Source organism: Odocoileus virginianus, chromosome 30, assembly GCF_023699985.2.
Source record: "Odocoileus virginianus isolate 20LAN1187 ecotype Illinois chromosome 30, Ovbor_1.2, whole genome shotgun sequence".
NCBI classification, from domain to species: Eukaryota; Metazoa; Chordata; class Mammalia; order Artiodactyla; family Cervidae; genus Odocoileus; species Odocoileus virginianus.
Window position 1 is genome coordinate 33,032,451 of NC_069703.1, and position 24,238 is coordinate 33,056,688.

General features: G+C 61.5%; 1 protein-coding gene across 10 annotated transcripts in view; it reads right to left on the reverse strand.

Moving 5' to 3' along the window:
- Positions 1 to 827: 827 nt before the first annotated feature.
- The window catches only part of RAP1GAP (RAP1 GTPase activating protein), a 67,152-nt gene continuing 43,741 nt past the window's right edge, over positions 828 to 24,238 (reverse strand). For 6 of the 10 annotated variants that reach the window (XR_002310099.2, XR_011484739.1, XR_002310093.2 and 3 more), the window contains 23 exons: positions 23,818 to 23,853; positions 22,773 to 22,820; positions 21,540 to 21,578; positions 20,824 to 21,009; positions 17,338 to 17,441; positions 16,985 to 17,063; positions 16,551 to 16,604; positions 15,114 to 15,197; positions 14,807 to 14,907; positions 14,540 to 14,669; positions 13,394 to 13,549; positions 12,869 to 12,940; positions 12,202 to 12,288; positions 11,644 to 11,781; positions 9,537 to 9,668; positions 7,635 to 7,712; positions 6,576 to 6,685; positions 5,408 to 5,521; positions 3,119 to 3,242; positions 2,096 to 2,198; positions 1,609 to 1,743; positions 1,283 to 1,324; positions 839 to 885 (listed from right to left, as the gene is read on the reverse strand). Coding sequence is in view for 2 of the 10 variants with exons in the window: in XM_070458874.1 (XP_070314975.1) it covers positions 1,316 to 1,324; positions 1,609 to 1,712; positions 2,096 to 2,198; positions 3,119 to 3,242; positions 5,408 to 5,521; positions 6,576 to 6,685; positions 7,635 to 7,712; positions 9,537 to 9,668; positions 11,644 to 11,781; positions 12,202 to 12,288; positions 12,869 to 12,940; positions 13,394 to 13,549; positions 14,540 to 14,669; positions 14,807 to 14,907; positions 15,114 to 15,197; positions 16,551 to 16,604; positions 16,985 to 17,063; positions 17,338 to 17,441; positions 20,824 to 21,009; positions 21,540 to 21,578; positions 22,773 to 22,820; positions 23,818 to 23,835 (2,070 nt within the window). In the remaining 8 variants the exon portion in view is untranslated. Of the gene's footprint in view, positions 886 to 1,282; positions 1,325 to 1,608; positions 1,744 to 2,095; positions 2,199 to 3,118; positions 3,243 to 5,407; positions 5,522 to 6,575; positions 6,686 to 7,634; positions 7,713 to 9,536; positions 9,669 to 11,643; positions 11,782 to 12,201; positions 12,289 to 12,868; positions 12,941 to 13,393; positions 13,550 to 14,539; positions 14,670 to 14,806; positions 14,908 to 15,113; positions 15,198 to 16,550; positions 16,605 to 16,984; positions 17,064 to 17,337; positions 17,442 to 20,823; positions 21,010 to 21,539; positions 21,579 to 22,772; positions 22,821 to 23,817; positions 23,854 to 24,238 lie in introns of all 10 variants that reach the window. The other 4 variants (XM_070458874.1, XR_011484737.1, XM_070458875.1 and 1 more) reach the window with 4 other exon arrangements.

Below are 24,238 nucleotides of genomic sequence, written 5' to 3' on the forward strand. Positions count from 1 at the left end.
GTGTGGACACACACAAGGATGTGGACTCACAGCAGCTGTGCCTGACTGCCCGCTCTGTGCGGGGTGGGGGTGGTGCAAAGGTGAGCCAGCTGAGACCCCTAGGCCTGGAGTGCCAGGAGCAGGAGGTGCCAGGGGGCCGAGCCGGGGGCTGGCGGAAGAGCCACGCGGGCCCCCCACGCCCGCAATGGGGTCACTCGTCTGTCACGTAGAGGCGGTGGGCAGGGCCTCCGCAGGTCTGCGGCACACGGCCTGAGGGTCTAGGAGGTGCCATGGGCACAGCCATCCCCCTGCCCCTCAGCCGACCTGGGGCCCCAGGAACCCCAAGAAACAGGAGAGGGTGACAGGAGGCCCCCGGGAGGGCAATCCTCCATTCAGGGGCAGCTGCGCGGAGTCTTCAGTGACCTCTGAAATGATCTCGTCCATTTAGAGCCGAGGCACCCAGAGAGGGAGTGTGATGGGCCTAGAGCTGCACAGCGGATCCCAAATCACAGGCTAGGACTCAGGACTCCCAGCCCAGTGCTCCTCCTCCCCACCGCCTCCATGGCAGGCTCTGCGTGCACCGAGATGTCTAGTTCTCCTTTCCAGCTCACTCCCTCGAATCCAGAGCGGCACCCAAGGGTGATGGATGAGCCAGGCCTGGAGTCCCGTTCCAGCTGACCTCTCCCCGCCCCAGCCAGCCTCCCAGCCCAGGGGGTGGGGATGGTGCCAGCAGCTTCCCCGCTCCCAGGGCTGGACGGCTCCACTCTGCAGAGACAGCCCGGACATGGGCCAGGAGGAGGGCTGGGGAGGCGAGGGGTGGGCCCCAGGCTGGTGCTGGCCTTGGGGGCGGAGGTCCCACCCACCTGGATCTGCCAGAGCATCTGCCTTGTGCCTCTGCGGCCTCATCTGCAGGGTAAAGGGAGACGGACGTGCCATGAAACAGGGAGACAGCAGTGGAGGGGTCCCGCCCTTGGGACGGCAGGCTCTGGATCTTTCCATCCCAAGGGGAACCCCCGAGACCCCTCCCTCCCAATGATTCCCAAGTCCCTTTTAGGCTCTCATTAAATCCTCTCAGCTAACTCACGGGCAGACGTGAGGCAGAATTTATTGACCCACTGTACAGAGAAGGAAACTGAAGCCCAGGGTCACCTAGCAACTGAGCGGCAGAGGATTCAAACCTAAAAATGTAACTCTCACCCCGCAGAGGTGATGGAGAAAGAACAAGTCGGCCCAGCCCTGCCTTCCTCTGCCCTTTCTCCCCCGCCGGCCCCCAACCAAACAGGAGCTGAGGGCTGGGACTGACCTGCTCGGGGCCACCTTCAGAGCGGCAGAGTGGCTAACAGCCCTGTGGTCAGAACAGCGGCAATACAGGCGCCGGGACAGGGGACGTGGGAGACATGGGCGAGCAGAAGTCAGCGGTTGTGCCCAAGCTGGACAAGCCCAACCCCTCCAGGCTTGGGGCAGGGGGGCAGTGCGTCTTGGTCCAGCGCCATCCCTGGGGACCCCTGGCCACCTGAGGCCTCTCCCCAACAGCCGATCCCCATCCCGGGGGCAGGGGGTGCTCTCCACAGGGCCAGCCCCCAGGCCATCCATCCCACCCCCGCCCAGGCCCCTGGCAGCTGCACGTACCAGCTGGGGCGTGTGCTGTTCAGATGCTTCCAGCTGGATCTTGATCTCGGGACACGCAGGGTCCCCCAACTTGCCGGCGTCGGGGTGGGGTGACCGAGAGGGGCCTGGGGAGGGAGGCAGGAGGGAGCCACCTCACTGGCCGCGGGGAGGCACCAGGGAGATGGGGGCATGGATGGGCGGTCGGTACCAGCGTCCCCCAACCCCAGCAAGCCCCTCCCTTGGGTACCCCCACCCTTAACTCCTATCTTTACCCCCTTCAAAGCCCCATCAACCTCCAAGGCCCTTCTAGAAGCCACCAGCCCTCCGAGCCACCAACTACCATAATAGACGGGATAAGGACCAGCCCACGGAGCCCCTGTCAGCGGCAGGCCCATCACACCCACCACCTGGGGCCTGAAAACGGGTCTCCGTGCCCTCCATGCCCAGCCCTGGGCCCCGTCCATCACAGGAGTGGCTGCACCCGCTGAGGGGTTGGCCCTGCTGGTACCTGGGGAGCTGCCTCCGCTCGTGGTACTGATGCTGTCCTCCAGCCACGTGCTGTAGATGAAGGAGTCCCGCTTGTGGGGCGTCCCGGAGGAGGAAACGCTCTCCTGGGACAGGGAGGAGAGGAGGGAGGTGAAGTCCTTGCCCGCGGCACTGGCTGGCTCCCCACCCTCCTCACCCCTCCTCTGCTATAATCCACAACCCCCCCACCCTGGCCCCTCTGCAGAGAGGGTGAGGGCCCAGCCATGTCTGCCCCAGGGGACCCCAGGAGGGCAGAGTGGGAAGAGAAGCGGACACAGACACACACACACTTTCCACTCATCCGTGCGTCCAAACCCTGATGTTCTCATAAGCCAAGCCACCGAGAAAAATCGAGAGGGTCCTGGCCCTCCAAGAGCTCCAGGTCAAGAGGAGAGACAGGCTGGGAAGAGACTAGTGCAATTCCAGATCCCAAGCCCCACGGGGTGGGGGCTCGGCGGTCTGCACGCGCAGCATCTGACATGGAGCCTGGCAGGGGACTGAAGGGTTGCGGAGCGAAGCGTGATGGAGCCAAGGACAGAGCCCAGGGCACAGGGGCTCCTGACCCACCCTGGGCCCGGAAAGGCAGGCTTCCCGGAGGAGGCGCTGGGAGGCTGAGCTGAGGAGGAGCAGGAGCCAGTTGGACAACGGGGGAAGGAGGGAGCAGGTAGTGTTCCAGACAGCGGACCGGCGTGTGCAAAGGCCCAGGGGTAGAGTAAGCCTGACTGGTTCGGGGACTGGCTGAAGGAGCAGGGCAGGCTGGCCAAAGGGGTGAGAGGCGGGGCCGGGGAGGGAAGGGCTAGACCTTCAGTGGCCTCACAGATTGGGGAACTGGGGAGCCAAGGGAGGCTTCAGAGTAAGGGAAGGCCAGCCTGCACTACTCCTCGGGGCTGGGTCTCCTGGTCACAACTCAGCCACAGCCGGGCTCAGGCTTCACCCCGGGGCGTCATCTCCAGAGAGCACCCCTTTCATGCCACCGCGGGGCACCTCCCCCCCCGGGGCCCCTCACCAGGCCCGTGTCGTCCGCGTCCAGGCCTTCTGCCTCCTCCACGACGCTGGCGAAGCTGCTGGCACTGGACGAGGAGCGGGAGAAGCCCTTTAGCACTTCTGCTCTCTGGGCCGCTGTCTCCGCTCTGCCAAGAACACGTCCCGTCAGCCGGCATCCGTGGTGGGCATCTCCTGAGCCAAAACCCCCGGTCCCTGCCCTCTCTGCCCAGGCAGGCCCAGCCTGCGGCCAGCCAAGCTCCACCACGGCACCTTATAGCTTCGGGGGCCCTGAGCCGCCCCGATGCCACCATCCTTCCTAACACAGAGATCCTGTCGGGCCCCAGTCCTGCTCCTACCCTGGCTCCCCACTGCCCCCGATGAAGCCCAATTCTCTTGGCTGTACGTTCAGTCAGAACTATTTATTTATACACCATCAGCTAATAGTTACACCATCGGTTAATAGTTATACCATCGGCACCATCATTGAGCGTAGATTTGCTCTGAGCCAGGCACTGATCTAAGTGTGTTGACCCCAGTTATCTCATTGCTATCATTATTGGACCCGTTTTACAGATGAGCAGACACCTAAGCACAGAGAAGGTGGGCACACAGCCCGAGGTCACAGCCCGAGGTCACCCAGCCAGAGGTGCGAGAACAGGCAGGATCTGGGCCTTCCACCTCCAGTCTACTTCCTTAACTCTCTCTCAGTTTTGTTCCATGTCCAAGGTCTTTTCTCCTCACGATCACCACCGTATCACATTGATTATTCCAATGTCACCAATACAGCCGGAGGAGCTCATGTAACACTGCACAGGATCTCCTGCCTTCTAGCTTCTGCTCAGAGAGAAACATCTGCCCACTTGTTCCTTCCTCCCCCCTTTCTGGAGGAAAATCCACTGCAGGCCAAACTGTGTCTCCTGCCTGGCGTTGCACGCCTTCCCTCAAGTCCTAAAAAGTAAATTCACTTTTCAAACACCAGCCGGGGTGGGGGTGGGGGACACCTCCTCAAGGAGGCCATCCCTGATTCCTCTGCGCGGGGTGTTAGGGGGGAAACGACCCTCTCTGCTCGGCTCTGTCTCGTCCTGTCCCTGCCGCATTTTCCTGCTTCCCTGTTCACCTGACTTGACTCTTCAGCCCAGGACGGGTCCTCTCCCCAGCCCTCTCACCCCCGGGGCCCAGCTGACAAGCAATGAATGGAGGGTGGCCTCCAGGCTGGCCCCTCTGCTCCTGGGCCCACTCTCACATGGTGACCACGGTCGGCTTGTGAAAGCATCACTCCTCTTACACAAAATCCTCCAGAGCCTCCTTGCTACACTTAGGATAAAATCCAAAGTTCTCAGGCTTCCCTGGGGGCTCCGTGGGAAAGAGTCCGCCTGCTGATGCAGAGAAGATACAGGTTTGATCCCCAATCTGGGAAGATCCCACGGGCTGTCGGGAAACAGCCCGAGCACCGCGAGTACTGAGCCTGTGCTGGGGGCCCGGGAGCCGCAGCCCCCGAGCCCGAGCGCCCGAACCACTGAGCCTGCATGCCCAAACTACTGAAGCCCCTACGGCCCAGGCCCCACGGCATGAGAGGCCTGTGCCCCACCGCTGGAGAGGAGCCCCCGCTCTCCACAACTAGAGAAAAGCCCGTGCAGCAGTGAAGACCCAGCACAGCCAAAAATAAATACATTTTTAAAAAAAATTCAAAGTTCTCACATAGCCTTCAAAGCCATGATCCAGTCCCTGCCCAACTCTCAACTCCTCCCATCTACCTTCACGACCACCCGGGCCCAGCCTCACTCACTCACTCAGACACAACCCTTCTGCCGAGCCTTCAGACATGTGCCTCAGGGCCTTTGCACTTGTTGCGCTTCTTACCTGGCACCCTCCTCCCGCTGCCACACCGCCGCCAGTCTGTCCTAACAGGGCCGACTCCTCACTCAGCTCTCAATTCCAACCTTAACCCTCGGTAGACGTCTTCCCTGAGACCCCATCTAAGCCCCTGCCCCCACCCGGCCACTCTTCATTGCAGCCTCTGCTTTCTTTTCCTTCTGTCATCGCTACCTGGAAGTAGCTTACTAGATTCTGTTGCTCTGGGCTGTCAGCCCCGCGAGGCAGGGGCAGGTGACTGCCGTCTTGCAGAGCGTGGCATGCACAAAGCGCTCAGTGGGTGTGTGTCAGAGGAGGACCCAGGAGAGTGCCCGGGCCCCCCTGCTGCGCTGGGATGGCCATGTCCACGTTCCCGGGCAGCCCAGGGCCCAGACAGTGGGGGAGAAAGAATGGGCCCGCCACACCCAAGCCCCCGGCTCAGCATGCCCCAAGCCCCAACCTGTTTTTGGTCGTGGGCATCTCTGGGGAGCTCTGAGTGGATGAGTTCTCCGACTTGGGCTCCTGGGAGACGTGCCCGCTGTCTGGGGTCTTCTGGCCGGCCGGGGGGCTCTCCCTGTGGGGCACATGGGGGCAGCAGGGGGGATTCAGCACCAGGCCTGGCCGCAAGAGTAGAAGGAGCCCCAGGTGGGGAGAGGAGGTCCCGGGCGCTCCTGCCTCGTACCCACACCCCGCATCCTCAGGGGCCAGCCCCGGAGCGGTCCCCGCGGCCCCTGGGCTGATCAGGAGGGAGCAGGCACTGCGGGAGCACCTACGCAGAACATCCTTGGGAGTTCCCCGGCGGTCCAGGGGTTAGGCCTTGGCACTTTCAGTGCCACGGACTCAGGCTCAATCCCTGATCTCAGAACTAAGATCCCACAAGCCGCACAGAGAGGCCAAAAAACAAGTAAAAAACGAGACAGGACATCCCCATGGATGGGGGTCTAAGTGTCCCCGGTTATGGATAAGGAGACCGCAGTCCAGAGGTGGAAAGGGATCTGCCCACGGACGCGCAGCCAGGACGTGGCAAAGCCAAGGCTTGAACCTTGGATTCGTGGGATTCCGGGCCCTCCTGCCTGTGAAGGGAGGGCCAGCTCACTCCTGAGACCTCAGGGCCCCTAGCGCCTGGCTTCACGCGCACGGCACCAGCACCGTGCCACTGCTGTGTCCTCATCCCTGCCTTTTCTCAGCTTAGGGCAATGAAGCTCAGAGAGGCACAGTGACTTTCCCGAGATCACACAGCCGCAGCGTGGCGAAGACCAGATTCACAGCCCAGGAACTATGCTCTGCTCCCCGAGGGCTCCCTGCCTCTCCTGCGGCGGGGGCGGTGCACACCCCGCGCACACCGGTGTACTTACAGAGCTCCGCAGACCCCAGCTCTGCCCCTCACCCGCCGCGTGACCCGGGCCAGGCCCTCCCCTGACCCACGACTCCCGGGAGCCAGCGGAGCCGGGCTGAGATGAAGAGCTGGCGCACAGCAGGTCCTTGAGGTGCGGGCGGGTGTCACCGGTGGGGACAGGAGGGGAGAAGGCTGGGAGCGCCCTGCTGTGCGCTTTCCTTGGCCGCTGAACGGGGGTCGTGCAGGGGTGCGGGGCGGGAGAAGGACGCATCCCGCCCGCCGCTCCACCCACCTCTTCTCCTGCACCTCCTGGATGTTCTCGATGCCGATGGCGCTGCTCCGTCGCGAGCCGAACGGACCGGACTTCTTCCTCGTGGGGCTCTTGCCGGGGACGATCAGCGACTGCGGGCAGAGGCCCAACTCAGTGCCCACCTGCTCCCGGAGCTCCAGGGACCCCCACCCACCCACAGGCCACCCCCAGGGGCCCCCGCTGCCCAGGCCCCAAAGCAGAGGACCGTCCACTTCCCAAGAGAGCCAACCTAGTTTACAGATAAAGGAAGACAGGCCCAGAGACGGCAAAGGGCTCCCCTGAGGTCACACAGAAGGTCTGGACCCGGGATCTCAGGAAAAGGGGGCAGAGGCCTGAGCGGGGGGCTGGACAGCCCCTCTGGGCTGGGGCTGGTGGGGAGGCCAGGTCCTCGGAGCATTATGGGACCTGCAGCTGGAGGGCGGCGGGGAGAAAGCAGGCACAGCCACCCAGGCCCTGCCCCACTCCAGCCCTGCAGGGGGAGGCTCTAGCCCGGCAGATGAAATACCCCCGCTTAAGTTTCCACGCACACTACTGTGGGTCACCCCAGGTGCCAGAAGCAGGCCCCCCGTCCCCCGCTTCTCTGGGGCAGGCAGGCAGGATGGGGGGCCCAGGGAGGCACAGAGGGGCAGGAGCCCCCAGGTCAGTTCACAGCCGGGACCGGGAGGTGGGCAGAGGAGGGCAAGGCGCTCCATGCAGGCCCGGCGATATTGGGGGACGTGCAGCGGGGTGCGGGGTCTTCAGGTACCAGATCCCGGCGGGGTCTGGGCCAGAGCCTCAGGGGCCAGGGCAGGGCCAGAGCCCCTGGTGGGGGTTGGGAGGGGCTGGCTCTGGCAGAGGTGCCAGGCCCCAAAGCAGGTTGCTGAGTGCCGTCAGAGCTGCAGGCACTCCGTCCTGCCTGGCCCTCGGGCCTGTCCCGGGGGCTTGGGGGGGCGGGGGCAAGGGGCAGGGGGCAACGTCCCCAATATGGCCTCCGTCCTGAGAGCGAGCAGAGAACAGCGCGTGCAGACAGCCTCCAGAGCCGGCGGCCCCGCGGACGACAACCTCTTCCACGGTTCCTATGCCTATGGCACTGCCTCGGCGTCCGAATCTACTGCCACTTTTCCCGGGAATAAGCAATGACTGGCAAGCGGCAGAGGGCGGGGGGCAGAGAGATAGACAGACAGACGGAGAATCAGAGAGGCAGGGATGGCAGGACAGGGAGAGAGAAGTGAGACAGGGAGAGGAGGGAAAGACAGACAGACAAGGACAGGGAAGAAGAGTTGGGCAGGGGGCGAAGAGAGACAAGGCCGGGAAGGAAGCAGAGAAGAGGGGGAAGGAGACAGAGAACAGACGTGAGAAGTTGACAAACATTCACACGAGAAGGGCCACAGGGTGAAACACAGACAGACAGACAGACAGACAGAGACGGACCCGGGATGGGACAGACAAGAAGAGATGGAGAGGGGAGGCACAAAGGGAAAAGCCAGGGAGAAAAGCGGAGGAAAAGGAGCAAGAAAGATGCAAGAGGGGAGAATACACAAGAGCAAGAAAGTTGGGGATGGCGGGGAGAGGGGGAGAGGAGAGAAAGGGAAGGAAAAGGAGGCCACGTGAAGAGAGGGAAGAGTTGTGCAAAAACAAAAACAGAAATGGCTCTGGTTACTGCCGTGGTGGGCCCGCTGGCCTGGCCCTTCCCCGGGGCCCCTCTGCAGCCGCCCGCGGGAGGCCGGGCCCCGCTGTGGGGAGGAAGAGTGGCCGGGGCATCGGGCTTGGAGGAGGGCGGGCTGCGGCTCCCGTGGCGGTGGGCTTGCTGACGGCTGGGAAACGAAGACTCGCCTTGCTCCCCCGGCCAGGCCAGACCCCGGGGCCGGGGAGGGGGCGGAAGGGGGGGGTGGGTCTCTCCTGCCACAGGACACAGCCTCACAGCACTGAGCACAGGGCTTGCTTGGCATGCAGCTGACAGTCAATAAATAATGGATGGGAGGATGGAAGGATGGATGGATGGAAGGATGGATGGATGGATGGATGGATGGAAGGATGGATGGATGGGTGACAGAAGGAAAGACGGACGGGGAGGGGACAGCAAAGCAGCAGGCGCAGAGCTCGGGGCTGGCCGCTGGGCAGTGGCAAGCAGACAGGCCCCCCGCTGAAGGCCTTTTTCATCCTGCACCCAGCACACCCTCTGTGTGTGAGTGGCAGAGTCCCACAGAGCCTGGCAAACAGGAAGTAATCCCGCAGGAGAGGTTCACACGGAAGCCCAGTCCCCGACACACAGGAGGCAGCCACAACCACAAAGGCCTCTGGGAGCACGCGGCGGGCGCTCACACAGCTCGCTTCCCGATGGGTGATGGGTAACCACTGATACCCGGGGCTTATCACAGCAGGCCACTTCCTGACACATAGTAGGTTCTCATACAGAAGCTCAGGGCCTGGGCACACAGCAGACACTTACAGACGCAGGTCCACACAGGAGCCCAGGCTCTGACACACAACAGGGGCTCGCAGACACGCAGGGCCGGGCCCACGGGAGACGCTCACATGTCCACACAGCAACCGGTTCCTAATACACAGCTCACACGGCAGCCCAGGTCTGGACACACAGTGGGACCCATCAGCATCTCAGAGCCAGACACACAGCAGATGCTCACGCAGAGACCCAGGTCCTGACACACAGTAGGTGCTCCCAGAAACTCAAGGCGTGGTAAGAGGTGTCCGCACAGCAGCCCCACTCCCAGCGAACAACAAGACAGGTGTTCCCCAAGGAACGTGCTAGGGGGCTGACACGCTGCAGAAAGTCCCGGATGAATAAGGGGTCGGGGGGGGGGTGGGGTGCGCCAAAGCGCTGAAGAGGGGGCCGGAGGATATCAGGGTCACAGCCTGGGCGCCTGACCCCCTGGACAGCAATGGCGGGACCTAGCCTAGAGTCCGGGATGGGCCCTGGGACGGCAGGGCTGGGGGGGCACTCACTATTCCAGCCGCCTTGGCTAGGTCGGGGTTGCTGGGCGCGAAACTCCCGCTGTGGCTCGTGGACACGGTGTGGGGCTTCTTGTTGCTCAGGCCCATGGCGTCCATGGACTGGCTGCGGCTCCGGATGACCCGCTGCGGAGGTGGGGCAGGGGTTTCGTAAGGCCCCCCGCTCCCTTGGGGAAATGCAGGAGCCACCCACTGATGTGACCCTCGGTGACCCCGGTAAGGCCCCTCCCGTGAGCCCATACAGGAGTCAGCTCCACGAGGGCAGAGGGCTGTGTAGGCCCCGGCTCTGCCACTAGCTTGCTGGGTGACCTTAGGAAAATCACCCCACCGCTGAGCCTTGGAGCCTCCTGATCTGTTGTGCGGCTGTGGTAAGGACCACAGGAGACGCGGCGTTGTGACCCAAAGCGTGTGCAGAGAACGCCCCAGAAACGCCCGTTTCCTCCTTTTAAGGGTCTCTTAGAGCTTGCTTTCCTGCGAGCTTTTCTTTCCTCCCTCCCTTCCCTCCTTGCTTTTTTCAGACAACTGCACAGAAAGCTCACGGGCCGGGGCTCTCTACCTTTGCTCTCACTCAATCCGCCCCAGGAGGCAGGCACTGCTACCAGGCCCACTCTCCACGAGATGAAACCAAAGCAGAGGTGGGTCTGGGATCCAGATGCCAAACCCAAACCCTAGGCCGTGGGCTCTGCTGTCTGAGAAAGGCTGTGACTTAATCCGGTGCCCACCAGATGCGGGGCCCTGGAGCCCTCCCTCAGAGAAGACAGCCCAGGCCCATGTCCACCCCATGCACTTGCTGTCTCCTCCTCGCAGAGGCAGGGCTCTCCTCAAGCCTCTTTCTCAAAGGCGGTCTGTTCACCTCAGCCCAGGGCAGAACTTGGGCGGCTTGGGCTAATCCTCTTATGCAAACCCACATCTCCAGCTTTGTAGCCTGCCCTGGGGTAAAGGTGAGGCCCCGCCAGCCTGGCTGGGCACCGGGAGGATGGGCAGTCCTCCTCCTGCGGGTGGAGGGCACAGTGGCCAAGAGGTCACTGCCTGGGGACCCGCAGCCTGGGGGTTCCAGGCCCCGCGGGGGTCGGGGGTGGGGAGAGAACTTTCTTTCTCCTCTCTCAGGCTGATGGTAGTCGCCTCGGTAAATGGGCACAACTTTGCATTTTGTTTCTTAACTTACATTACGCTGATCAAATTGCTTTACAAATAATTCTCAACAGCTGTATGAGGTAAGAAGCCATTACCCCAAACAATAGCTTAAAAAACCCTGAGGCTCAGAGAATGCTCAAGGGGGTAAGCAGAAAGGCCGCAACCTTAACCCAGGGTGTCTGTGCTTTCAACACTAAGCTGACCATTCATCGGAAGGACTGATGCTGAAGCTGAAACTCTAATACTTTGGCCACCTGATGTGAAGAACTGACTCACTGGAAAAGACACTGATGCTGGGAAAGACTGAAGGTGGGAGGAGAAGGGGACGACAGAGGATGAGATGGCTGGACATGATTTTGAGTAAACTCCGGGAGTTGGTGATGGACAGGGAGGCCTGGCATGCTGCGGTCCATGGGGTGGCAAAGAGTCGGACCCTAACTGAAGTGAACCAGAGGCAGCCTAAGCGGGCCACACGGCCTAAGGCCATGCAGACCAGTCCCTCTCCTATGGCCCCTTGTTCACGTTCCTTCCTGGACCTCTGGTTTCTTTCCCTGGGTCAGGACTCGGGGGTCCTCGCTTCTCTGCCATGACCTGGCAGCCACCACCATTGGCACCAGAGCGCTCCAACCTTCTACCCTCCAGGCAGACTCCGCCCCCAGGCTTAGGCCCCGCCTCCAACCACCAGCTCCTCCCCCAGGCCCACTGCCACTCGAAAGCCTGGGTCCACCCTGAGGCTCACGGTCCTCGGGGATCTACCGGAGGTACGCGTCCACCTGGCCCGAGCTCGCCCCTATTCGCTCCACAACCGGCTCCACCCTGAGCCACGCCCACACGCGACCCCGCCTCTAACCACACCCCCACCTGGTCCCGCCCTCATCCCTGCACCTCATCCCCGTCGCATCCCGGCTCCATCCCCACCGCGTCCGTGCCCCATCCCCACCCTGACCCCCGCCTCCCCGCCCTTCACCTTGAAGGACTCGAAGAAGCCGCCGCCCCCGCCGCCGTTCTCCATCTTGTCCTCGTCGCCCCCCAGGCCCATCATGGACTGGCTATGGATGTGAAGCTCCTCATAGAGCGTCTCCAGGAGGGCGGCCCGTGTCCGCTCCTGTCTCAGGAGAGACCCCAGGGATCAGCCCTTCTTCCCGCACTTGGAACCCCGGCCGCCTTCACTGAGTGGGAAGCGGGCCTGGGCCCCGGAAGCCTATGCGGGTTTCTCTCGGGCCCCTGCGCAGCCCCCCGGGGGGCTCACCACGCCTCCTCTGAGATCTTGCTTCCCCACGCGCCCCCTCCACTGCTTCATCTGTGCCTACCTCCGAGCCCCTCCTACCTCCGAGCCCTTCCTGGGCATTCCTTAGGGACCCCTGCTTCCTCTCCCTGGATTCTGGCCCTGCTCACCTGTCGATTGGTCCTTCCCCCAGGCAGCCCCTCCCTAACGCTGAGGTCTGAACAAGGCTTTCCCCTTTCCAGGAGGCTCGGCTGAAATTCTAGGGGGTGGTGGGACCCAGCTCCAAGAGCCCATCCTCACCTCCAGTTTGGCAAACTTCTCGGCCTTGTAGCAAGCATATTCGGCATTGATCAGCTTTGTCAGCAGAAATTCCTGGAACTCAGGCCCCTGGAAGCCCCCAGCATGCAGAAGAGAAAGGGAGGAGGTCAGGGGCACACAAGAGACCAGGGACTGGGAACCAACGAGTCAGGGGCTGGGGCTCTGGTGGGTTCCGTCCTATTCATTCCTGGTGCCCCAGCCCAGGCGCCTGTGAGAGCCCCGCTATGCCCTTCACAGCTGCCCACCCCTCAGGACAGCTGGGTTGGGGGTCTCCCACCGCCTCAGTCTGGGGGATTTGTTGGGGGACTGGAGCCAAGGCTTCTTCTGAGAGGTGAGAGACGTGTGCCCCCATCCCCAAACACTGTAGAAGAAGACCGAAATTGTCAAAAAGACAAGACTGGAGGGAAGGCCACAGAGTCTGCTATGCGGAATGGAAAGCAATGATACAGTCTGCTCTGTGACTTTGTGAAACAGTCACAGTTCTTACCAAGATGGACAGAAAAGCTGGGCCCCAGCCCATCGGTTAGGGGGGCCTGGCTACCCTGGCACACGCAGGCTCCACGACCTAGCACAGCGCACTGTGCACCCCCAAGGCCCCCACCCATTCAGTCCTGCTCGGCCCGTGGTGGGGCTGGGGGCTGCCCCTCACCTTCCGAAACACAGCGGGGTCCGGGAGGGGTGGTCCAAAGAAGGGGACGTCATCTCTCGCCGTGACGGACACCTGGAAGGGAGGGCGGGTGTCCCTGGGGGGTCCCAACACCAGCCAGAGACCCGATTCGTCTCCCTAGCCCGGTGCTGGGCACAGGGTTGCCCCTTAACGGGGGATATTCAGTGACTACAGATGGGGTGGGCCGACCCCAGCTTTTCAGCGGCTCCATCCTTAGTCCTGGATTTGAGTGGTGAGGAGGGGTGGAGGGTCTCCGGGCTCATGAGGGCCGAGAGGAGGAGGAGACTAAAGGGCGGAGGAGGGTAAGCAGCCTCTTTGAGGGGACGGACTTCAGGCAACAGAGAGGGCGGGATGGGAATCCTCCACCATCATCCGGGCAGCAGCCGGGCTCAGAGTCCTCCGGTGAGCCCCCCTATTTAAACCTGGGAAAACTGAGACTCAGAGGGGCCGTGCAGCGAGTGAGGAGGGGCTAGGAGGGTGCCCTCAGGGAGCTCCGAGATCACCCACCTTGTAGAGGGGCCCGTCAGGGCCCGCGCCCTCAGCCTGCACCACCACGTAGGCGTGCAGGAAGTTGGACGCAATCATGTCCGGCACAAAAGGCGTGTTCTCATCTTGGAAGACCACAGCCACAATGTCGTTGCCAATGTGTCGCTTCCGCTGCAACTGAGCACAGGGCCACAGCCTCTCAGTGCCGGCCACGGGGCCCGGGGGCTCGGGGAGGGTGCCCGCCGGGGTGGAGGGGGCTGGGGCACATCTAGGGAGCTGCTTCCCCCCAGAAAACTGTGGCGAGAAACTGGTCTTAAAATTCGTTTTTTTGGAATTCCGTGACAGAGGAGAATGCTGAGGCTGAGAGAGCAGGGTCTTCCAGTGACCTAGGGGACTTGAACCCAGGGCCCTGGGCCCTACCTCTCTGCCCTCCTCCTGTCTAAACACCCCACACATGGCCCCTCCTGAACAAGTTAAGCTCCGCTCGGTATATATGACTTGCTAAAAGGAACAGAGAATCTCATTCATAGAAAATGAAAAGACATTAAGGGCAAGGAAGAAACGCTTCCATTTTTCTCCCATTTCACCCTTATCCGCCTGGGGTGGAGGCGTGCAGCTCCCAGGAAGCTTAGGACAAGGTGACAGATCTCTGAGTTCAGCTCGGGGAACGTGCCTTGGGCTTCCTCATCACCAGGCCTCTGCAGAAGGCGGGAGCCACTATTCTCCCCAGGAACACTCTGCCTCCCTCTCCCACCTCCCCTGCAGCCTAAAAGTCACTTGATCTTGAACACTTTGCCTGACTCCCACCTCTGCCAAGTCTAAGTGCCCCCACGTGACCTGACAAAACCCTTCACTCCCAGTAAAAATCCTCACACTTACTGATCTCCTGCTCCATCGGTATCAGATACTGTGCTAGCCACTCTGTGTGCAGCCTCTCACTTGGGCTCACCTGTGAGGTAGGTGCCATTATCATCCCCATTTCACAGATGTGTAAACTGAGGCTTCCATGGCATCACAGCCACTTTTCACCCTGCCCCCAACCAGAGGAGGCCACAAATCGAGGGACTGGATCACTTCCCTCTCCCTATCCCAGGGCCCCCTGAGTCTGGTGTGGTGGATGCTGAAGGGGCAGGTAGATGGGGCACAGGAGGACAGGCAGGAGGCTACCTGCTGGGCGTCCCCTTCTGTGTAGGGCAGCTTGGTGGACACGTGAAACATGATCTCCTTGTTGCGGAAGTTGCAGTACACAGACTCGGTCCCCGTCTGCCCGTGGGTCACGTCCAGGCCTCCTCGGAACCTGCCCCAGGCCCCGCCCCCAGGCCACGGCTCAGTCTCCAGCCCCAGCCAGGCCTCAGTGGGGCCAGGACGGGGGCTCCGTCCCTGCCCAGAGGCATGGGTCAGATTCTCCTCTGCTTATCCCAACCCGGGGCTCACCCCTTGAAGTCCTGCAGTTTGACCTTCTGGCCCAGAAACTCGAGGAACTCCACGAAGGCGGGGCTCTCCTCATTGGTGCTGAAGAGCTCTTCCTCGGAGGTCTGTGGGAGGGGCAGGCACGCAGAGGGCAGAGGTCATCGAGCTCGGGTGCCATCCCCCACTCACCCAGGAAGGCTGGAAGGGGGACCTCTGGCAGCCCCGGGGTTCCTGAGCTCGAGTCCCCAGGTAGGTGCTCTCCCTGGCCAAGGTCTGAGGCCCCCGGTAGGTGGGCAGATGGGCGGGGGCGGGGAGGAGGAGGTCAGCACACCTGCCCGAGCTTCTGGTAAATGACTCCGAACTTGAAGTTATTGCTGATGACATGCTCATCGAAGGTGACGATGAGGCGGGAGGCCTGCAGGGAAAGGGTGACGAATGAAACACACTGTGTTTGTTTTTCTTCCTTTTTATACTTTGTTATTTATATGGGCATACAGCCGATTAACAATGTTGTGACGGTTTCTGGTACACAGCGAAGCACCTCAGCCATACACATCCATGTATCCGTTCTCCCCCAGCTCCCCTCCCATCCCGGCTGCCACGTAACACTGTGCAGGGTTCCCTATGCCGCACAGTAGGCCCTTGTCAGTTATCCATTTTAGATATAGCAGTAAGTACATGTCCTTCCCAGACTCCTTAACTATCCCTTCCCTCCATCCTTCTCCACTGGGAACCATAAGTTCATTCCCTTCAAGTCTGACACACCGCCTTTTCAAGTTGCTGTTTATGGCTCTATGTGCCAAGCACTGTGCCAGGCACTCCACACGCATCATCTCATCTTCTTGGAAGGGGTCCACGAGGGACTCCTGCTACCCTCATTTCACAGATGAAGATGCTGAGGTTCCAAGAGCTTAAGGAACCAACTTAAGGTCAACAGCTGGCAGATGGCATAGCTGGGGCTTGAACTCAGTTGGATTCCAAAGCCTGAGTGTTGCTCACGAGCTCCCGGCCCAACTCTGCTCTAACACCGGCCTGAAGTCCGGCTCTTCTGTGAAGCCATCTCATCATTCTGGAACAGACCGAGTCCCCCCACTGTGCTGTGGAGCCTTGAGCAAGTTCCCCTCCTCACCTTGTCCTCTTCTGTACCTGGGATGTGGGACCCGATCAGAGACCCCTTCCTTCAGGGGACCTTTCCTGGACCACTCACTTCTCAGGGACCTCACCTTGCTGGGGAATTCAGTCAGAGCCACAGGCTGTATGTGTCTTTCGGGGTCCAGCTCTTTTGAGAAGCCCCCTGGCTTACTGAAGATGAAGCCCCTCTCCATCCCACACTTTCACAGTGTCTTCAGCACCCAGCAACAGAGCCGCAAGCACAGCTGCCATCTGCTGGCTGGTACCTACGGAGGCGCCTGTGTTACCCTCTCCCCAGGTCCCCTCCGGAGTCGGAAGGCAAGGCCAGTGGATCCTTGGCTCGGGAGCACAGATGACCCTTAGAAGGGCACTTGTGAGTTTCCAGAGGTAACTGGAAGGCAGTTACCTTCCAGGCAGACAGCACTGGATTCAAATGTGGACTTCCTTATCTGCTGGGCATCCCTAGACAAGGCACCAAGCCTTTCTGGGCCTCTAGTTCCTCTTCTACAAACTGCGGACTCTGCAGGCTTGTTGTGAGGATTAAATGAGAGAACTTAGGAAAAGTACCCTGCACACCGCAGGTGCCCGATCCATGCCTGATCCCCTAGTTACCCGCCCTCCCCAGGTCCAGCCATACCTTGGGGTAGAGCACAGGGTAGAATCGATCCACATTCACGTCTTCACACACCAACTGCAGGAGGAGAGAAGGGAAGGTATGAAGATGGGCCGTCTGGGCCTCCCGGGCCAAAGTCTGGTGGCGGGGGACAGCGGGACGACAGAGAGGCGTGCAGTCAAGGCTGAAGCAGGCCTGGAGGCTCACAGTCACTCAGAATGGGGTAGGGAGAACTGGGGACCCTTGTCTCCAAAAGGTGCCCTAAAGAGTGCCCCAAACACACAGCCAGCGTGCGGGCATCAGGGGAACACAGAAGAGGCAGGCTCCAGAGACAGGCCACAGCACCCAGGCCAGGATCTGGGGCTAAAGCCGAGGGTCTGCAGGGGCCAGGCCGCAGCCCAGCTCTGGGCCCACGGGGGTTGCCGGCAGGGCTCCGCCTGATGGAGCAGAGGCCTCACCTTTGCCATCTGGACCACGTTGGGGAACTCAGTGAGACAGGAGATGGGGATGACGTCATGGTATGTCCGGCACTTGGTCCTGGGAGAAGAAAACCCACACTGAGGGGTGAGGAAGGGGGAAAGGGAGACGGGAGCCCCGCCCCAGCCAGTAAGACCAGGAGGGGCAGACCTCCGGGAGGTCCGGAGGGGAGGTGGGGCCAGGCCTGGCTCAGGCGTGGACTTGCTGTGCAGCTTCAGGAAAATCGCTGGCCCTCTCTGGGCCTCCACGAGAGGAGCAGGTAAACTGAGGCGGGCTCACAGACCCCGAGTCCGCGGCCCTCCCAGCTGCCGCAGGCCCCCCGCCGCGCCCTCACCTGAGCAGCAGCCGCAGATGTTCCTGGTCCCCGATGACGTCGTACTTGAGTGAGAAGACAAGGTGGCCCAGGGCGGTGTCCAGAGAGTAGTAGTTAAAGTGCTCCTGTGGGGGGACGGGGACCAAGGGGGCGAGCGAGGCTGAGCCTGAGGCTTCCAGAACCCGGCCAGAAGGCCAGCTCACCCCTGGGCGGGGGCCCCTCCCCAGGCAGCAGGGGCCCGGGCTGACAGCACACTCTGCCTCAGACAGTGCGTGTGTGTGAGTCGCTCAGCGTGTCCGACTCTTTGCAAACCCCATGGACTGTAGCCCGCCAGGCTCCTCTGTCCATGGGATTCTCCAGGCAAGAACACTGGAGTCGGTTGCCCTTTCCTTCTTCAGGGGATCTTCCCCACCCAGGGATCAAACCTGGGTCTCCTGCATTGCACGCAGATTCTTTACCTTCTGAGCCACCAGAGACGCTCTCAAAGAGACCTGCATTTAAATCCCAGCTTTGCTGCTGGCCAACAGGGCAACCTGAGGTCACCTTTCCTTCTGTGCCTCCGTTTCCTAGTCTACAAAATGGGAGTGAGGCCAACTATCTTGTGGGAAGGCGGCAGGGGCTGGAACAGACAGGGTCCGAAGCAGAGAAGGGGTTCCTGAATGTCTGGAGTAACCTCGGCTCTGAGTCCTCAGCAAAGTCAGGACCACGTCTGCACACACAGGGCCTCTCCCAGCCCCTGCCCTTCTCCGAGCTGAGCACAGTGTCTGTGTGTGCGTGTGTCTGTGTGTCTGTGTGTGTGCACACACATGCGCTCAGGCATGTCCGACTCTTTTGCGACCCCCTGGACTGTAGGCCACCAGTCTCCACTGTCCATGGCATTTCCCAGGCAAGAATACTGGAGTGCGTTGCCATTTCCTACCCCATGGGATCTTCCAGACCCAGGGATCGAACCTGTGTCTCTTTCGTCTCCTGCACTGGCAGGCGGGTTCTTTACCACGGCACCATCTGGGAAGCCCACACAGTAGGTGCTCAATAAAAACATGTTGACTGACCGTTCAACCCCTAGCTCTGTGGCCCCAGAAGCCAGGACCCGTGAGACTCAGGAAATCAGGAAATGAAACATCATGAACACGCTGGGCGGCTGACCCAGCCGGTTCCTACCCTCCCGCCGCTGTACCTGGGAAGCCAGGAGGTTGGGAAGAAATACTCCCCAGGGCCCAGGGGAAACTGCGGCAGGGCTGGCACCCCTGGAGAGCAGGGCAGAGCTGCCACCTCCAGGTGGGGAGGCCCCAAGGCCACGGGCCGGGGTGCCAGATTTTACCCCACGTGGCCCTGCGTTCTCCTGCCAGCTTGGCTCCTCAGCCACGCCCGCCCCAGAAGTCATCATTGAGGAAGGAAGTCCTATTTAAATATAAACAGCTGCACTCAAAGGGCAGGAGGAAAAACATGCAAGGGCCAGGGGATGGACCCCACACATCCACAGCTCAGGCGCAGTCTGTGGGGACCTGGGGCAGAGACCCCCCAGTCCTGCTGGGGTACACAGTAATGGAAACCCCCCCAATGCCTGGCACCATCTGCAGAAAGGGAGAGGCAGGCACTTGGAAAGGAGGGCTACACCAAAGTCCTCAGGGTGGGGAGATTCCCCCAGACTGCCCCTCCCCCGGCCAGCGCCCGAGAAGCCCAAGGAGAGTGGGCTCAGGGTCCCAGGGGGTCAAGGCCAAAGTCACCCTAACCTCTGCCAGGACGGGGCCCACGTGTCATTATACCTCCTCCAGGAACCCCCAACCTGTACCCCTTCCAATCCTCTGGTGCTCACGGCTGCACCTTCATGGTGAGTGGTCACTCACCGCTGTCACTCATCACTCCGTCAGCAAACTCCTCTGAGTGCCAACTGTATGCTCGGTCCACATAGCCCCCCAGGTCCCACCAACTAAGAGCCTCTGGACAGTGGGCTTGTGGGGTGCAGGTCGCCCGCCACTCATGGGTGGAATCCCCTGCCCGGTTCTGGGATTGTGGGTTTGTCCCCAGGCAATAGCTCCCGACCCAAGCCTGCTGGTTTGGTTCCGGTCACCCTTTCCCCCAACTTTAGCACCCATACCCACCAGCATCAGGCCAACGCCCTGGACCCAGACTCAGTACACGCAGCCCCTCAACACCTCAGAGAGTTGTGCCTCCTTCCCGCATGTGCACAAACACACACACACACACATGCATGTGTGCGAGTGCCAGGAAAATGACGATGTGTGTGCTAAGTCTCTTTAATTGTGTCTGACTCTTTGCGATGCTATAGACTGTGGCCTGCTAGGCTCCTTTGTCCATGGGATTCTCCAGGCAAGAATACCGGAGTGGGTTGCCACACCCTCTTCCAGGGGATCTTCCCGACCCAGGGATCGAACCTGCGTCTCTAGTGTCTCCTATATGGGCAGGCAGGTTCTTTACCACTAGCGCCACCTGGGAAGCCAGACTCTTCCCACAGCATGGCTTAATGGAAGGTCAGCCAGAGCTAGGTCCAGCTCCGAGCTCAGTAATTGTGTGACCTGAACCGATTCACTTTACCTCTGAGCCTCTTGTTTCCTCTTCTGGAAAAATCAGGACAGTCCTGATATCCAGAGTTAATTATGAAAACGTAATAACAGTTAACATTTCACTGAGTACCTACTATGGGCCAAGCATGGTTCTCGATGCTTCACGTGTACTTTTATCATCCTCATTTTTATAGATGAGAAAACAGGCTCAAGAAGGTTGAACAGCTTGCCCAAGGTCACGCCATGAATTAACGGAGGAGTCGAGACGCGCCCCCGGGGTCACAAGGCCCCAGAGCCCACGCACCATTCCGCCACCTCACTTGTAACTGATGGTGCCTGGAGTGTGGTCCCGGTGTGTGACCTCCTCCCCAGCTCCCACTGCCTCGTCCAACAGCATCCGCCTAGGAGCTGGGTGATACTAGCACACACCGTACGGGGCAGCATCCCGGATCTGGGGCGGGCAGTGGCGTAGGGGTTGCCCCCGTCTGGGTCACCCCACGGCATTACCATCTCCCCACTTCAAGCTGCCTGAGCGCATGGCCTGGAGCTGCTTTGTCTGCTGCTGCATCGCTGCTGCTGCATCGCTAGTGCCCAGAACCAGACCGGGCACCCAGCTGGTGCTCATCACTTGCTCACCGAGCACTTGCTTGGCACCAGAGGCCTTTCTGTACGCCTCACAAATATCATCGCGTTGAAGACACGAGGTGGGAATCACCACCCTCTCTGTTTGTACAGATGAAGAAACCAAGGCACACAGAGGGGAAAGCACCTTGCCCGGGGCCCCACGTAGTTAGAGGCAGACTCTGCTAACCAGATGCCATCACACTGCCTTGGTGCCATCCGTGTTTGCTGATTGAATGAGTGAATCCACGACGCACGCTCCCTGGACTCCCGGGACGGCTGGCCAGCCCAGCCTCCACCCCCAGGGCTGGGCTGTGACCCCCCCCCAGCCCAGCGCCCCCAGCCCAGCGGGCCTCCCCACCTTGCCGAGAAAGTGCTTCCGGTAGAGGCGGGCGGTGTGGTTGCACTCCAGCTTCACCCTGGTCGTGGGCGACTGCAGCGGCTCCGTCTCTGGGACGCTGGTGACTTCGTGATTGGTGCCTTCAATCCAGTAGCCCCCGAACTGGGGCAGCAGGATCAGGGGGAAGGGCCCTTCTCGGCCCAGGACCTGAGGGAGCATGCAGCTGAGAGCCACTCACCCCGCACCTCGGGGCCCCAGGACACCCCCCAGCGCGGACCCAGAGCCACTTCTGCCACGGCTGAGGGGTACCAGGGGACAGCCCGGAGCCTCTGAGGGTCCCGGGCTCACACCCAGGGCCCCCTCCCACCTATTTGGATGGCCAGAAAGTTGGTTCAGGTTTTTACAGACGATGGGATGGAAAAAACCCAAAGCAACTTTTTGGCCAAACCAAACCAATTTTTTCCTGCAACCCTTTTCCTCCCCCTGCAGGCCCCAACCCAGACACACACAGCCTCGGAGGATGTGGGTGTGGGGACAGGCTGGCGTGTGGGCTCAGACGCCTAAGGGTTCGAATGGGCTCTGAAGTCTTGGGCCTGTAAACAGAGGCTCCAGCACCCACAGCAAGGCCTGCAGTCAGGCTCGTGACGCGGAGGAGGACCCGGGTGTCCGGACTCCCTGCGAGAGCATCTCCCAGGCTCAGGGTGGAGACGGGCCCTGTGGAGTCTCCGGCTGCTTACCTCGTGGACGCTCGGGTATGGAATGTAGTCCTCCTCCGTCTGCAAAACAGGGCAGGGCAGAGGTCACCCTTTTCCTCCAGCCTCCCCAGGCGGGAGGAGTGGATGCGGCTGTATTCCCACCTCCCCATCCCACGGTGGGGGGCTGGGGGGTGGCCCCACGAGGCAGGGGCTGGGGCAGGCTGAGCTCACCGAGTGCTGGCAGGCTGGGCCCCCCTCTGCCTGGGGAAAAGGAGGCTCACTGCCTCCCCAGAAGATACACCTCTGGACCGGTGGGCCTCAGTGCATGGGAATGCTTGGGGGGCTGGTTACACAGACTGCTGTGCCCCACCCCCAGAGTTTCTGAGGCTGTGGGTCTGGGTGGAGCCCAAGAATTTACATGCCAACCTGCCCTCCAGGTGACGCTGATACTGCTGGTCTGAGGACCACACGTTGAGCAGCTGGCTCTGGACAAAGCATGAGCCTTGTGCCCAGGAAAGCCCTTGTCCCGGCAGCCCCGGGCCCACTCCTGCAGGAGCCACTGGTCTTCTTGGAGGGCAGGGGTCCCCAGTCACCCACCACAAAGCTCGATACCTATCAGGAGGGGCCCTGCAGCCCCCACACCAAGAAAATTCTGAGTCTAAAGAAACTCCATACGTGCCTTTCAGTCCTGAGTGTCCTGGCAGTCTCCTCTGGAAGGGCCACCCCCTCCCCATCTCTTGCCCCCCACCCCCACCCCCAGCCTTCCCAGGCAGGAGCTACAAGGCACGGGGTGGGGCACACGCCTCCTGGGTCCTGGGCCTGCATCTTCCTGAAACTGCTCATCGTAGCTGGCTTCAAGGAAAACCTCTTAGAGCAGGCTGCCGTGAGGGATGGGGCTTCAGTTCTAGGAAGGGGGAAGCCTGGAGAGGCAGGGTGAGTTTACAGCGGGGTAGAGCGGGTGAGGAGGAGTGGAATCAGGGCCCCAGGTCTATAGCAAGCAAGGATTTCTCCGCCATCTCGGCCTCCCAGAGCGCAGGGACTAGGTGTGCCCGGCGTCCCCCTTGGCCTTAGCATCTGGCCAGCAGAGAGACTGCTCCAGGAAAGGATGCTTGGTTCTCCTGGGCTGGCTGCTCCACTGGGCCGTCACTTCTCCCACTCCTAGAAAGGGGGCCTGCCTCCCCCGTCCCCATCCCCTTCCATCTCCAAGCCCTTGGGAGCGCGCTGCTCAGCCAACCGCCCCCAGAAAGGTGGAGTGGGACTGGCATCCAGACCTACTTTGAGGGGTGGTGGGAAGGAGCATCGCTGTTCATCCATCCTGCTTCCCTGCAAAGAGAAGGCAGCACAGCCCATCACAGCCCTGCCATGCCCAGCGCAGGGCCGCTCCCCGCTGCAGGCAGCACCCTCTCCAGGTAGATGGTGATGTGGGGGTGGGGTAGGGGTGGGTGCTCCCAGGGCAGGGTGCTGGGTACCCAGGCCTCCGGCTGGCCTCGGAAGAACAGGCCCTCCTAGAAGGCCCTGGGGCTGAGGGAGGCGGGCAGCAGCTGGGGGCGCTGGCCGCTGCTGGGAGTGGGGGCAGGGCTGATGCAGGAGCTGGGGAGGGAGGCCGCCGCGTCTACACAGATGCACGCTGAGAAGGAGCAAAAGAGGAAGGAGGGCGGGGAGGAAGGGAGAGAAGGAGGGGGAGAGGTGGGAACGGAAAGACGAGAAAACTCAGAGGCAGAGAAACAGAAAGATGGCGGGGGACCGGGTCTGAAGGGTGAACCAAACTCAGGCAAGCTCCCGAGCTCTGTTCAAGTCCCCTGCCCACACCTCCCAACACCCACCCGAGCCAAACAGCAGGCAAGGGGCCTGGAAGACCAGAGCAGAGGAGCGGAGGGGGCAGGCAGGGGGATGGGGGATGCCCTCCCCGGAACCTGCAGCCCAGCCTCTGGTTGCACCGTGCCCTCTTCCCGCTCCACATGGGGGTCCTACAGAGCCTTCGATGCTCTTGGGAGACAGGCGATGCTCTATGTAGGTGGGGGCGGGTTGAGGGGCTGACTCCGGCTGCCTCCACAGGAATGGGAGCTGGGGAGACCCAAGTGGGGCCTGGGCCCGGGGTCAGCCAGGGAGCTGGGCGTTATCAGTGCCCGGCCTCTCTTCTGACCCCGACGGGGAGCTCTGGACGCCGCACCGTCACCGTCTCCTCCCGGCACGGTCAGCAAGAGCTCCCGGGCCAGTCCTCAGAGAGATGTAGGGCTGAAGATATAGCAAGGACCGACCCCCCAGCCCCAGCCCAGCCCCCTCCGTGGCTCCCCAGAACAGGCTTCAGAGCCCACCTCACCTGCATCTTTTCAATCATCTCAAACAGATCTGTGTTCTGCAACAGAGATGGAGAGAGCAAGTCAGTGCTGGGATGGCCCCGCAGACCCCACAAGTCCCCAGGGTGTCTCCACCCACCGCAGCCCTCCTGGTCCTCCAACTCTGACCAACCCCGGGGACCTGTCCGAGCAGCAAGAGGGACCCAAAGGGACACCGTTTAGGCTGGGGCTCTGCGCCGCGGACTGGCAGAGTCTGACCAACTGCCCAGGGTCGTCCACCCAGAGCCCAGGACCCTCACCAGGCAGCCCTCCCAACTGATTCTCTGCCCCAAAGGAGGACCTCAGACAAGAGGGCCGTGACCTTTAGGGAGAGACGCACCCCAAGAGCGGCAGTGCCAGGATTGGCCCACGAGCCCCTCAGAGGAGTCCCAGGTTGCAGCTCCA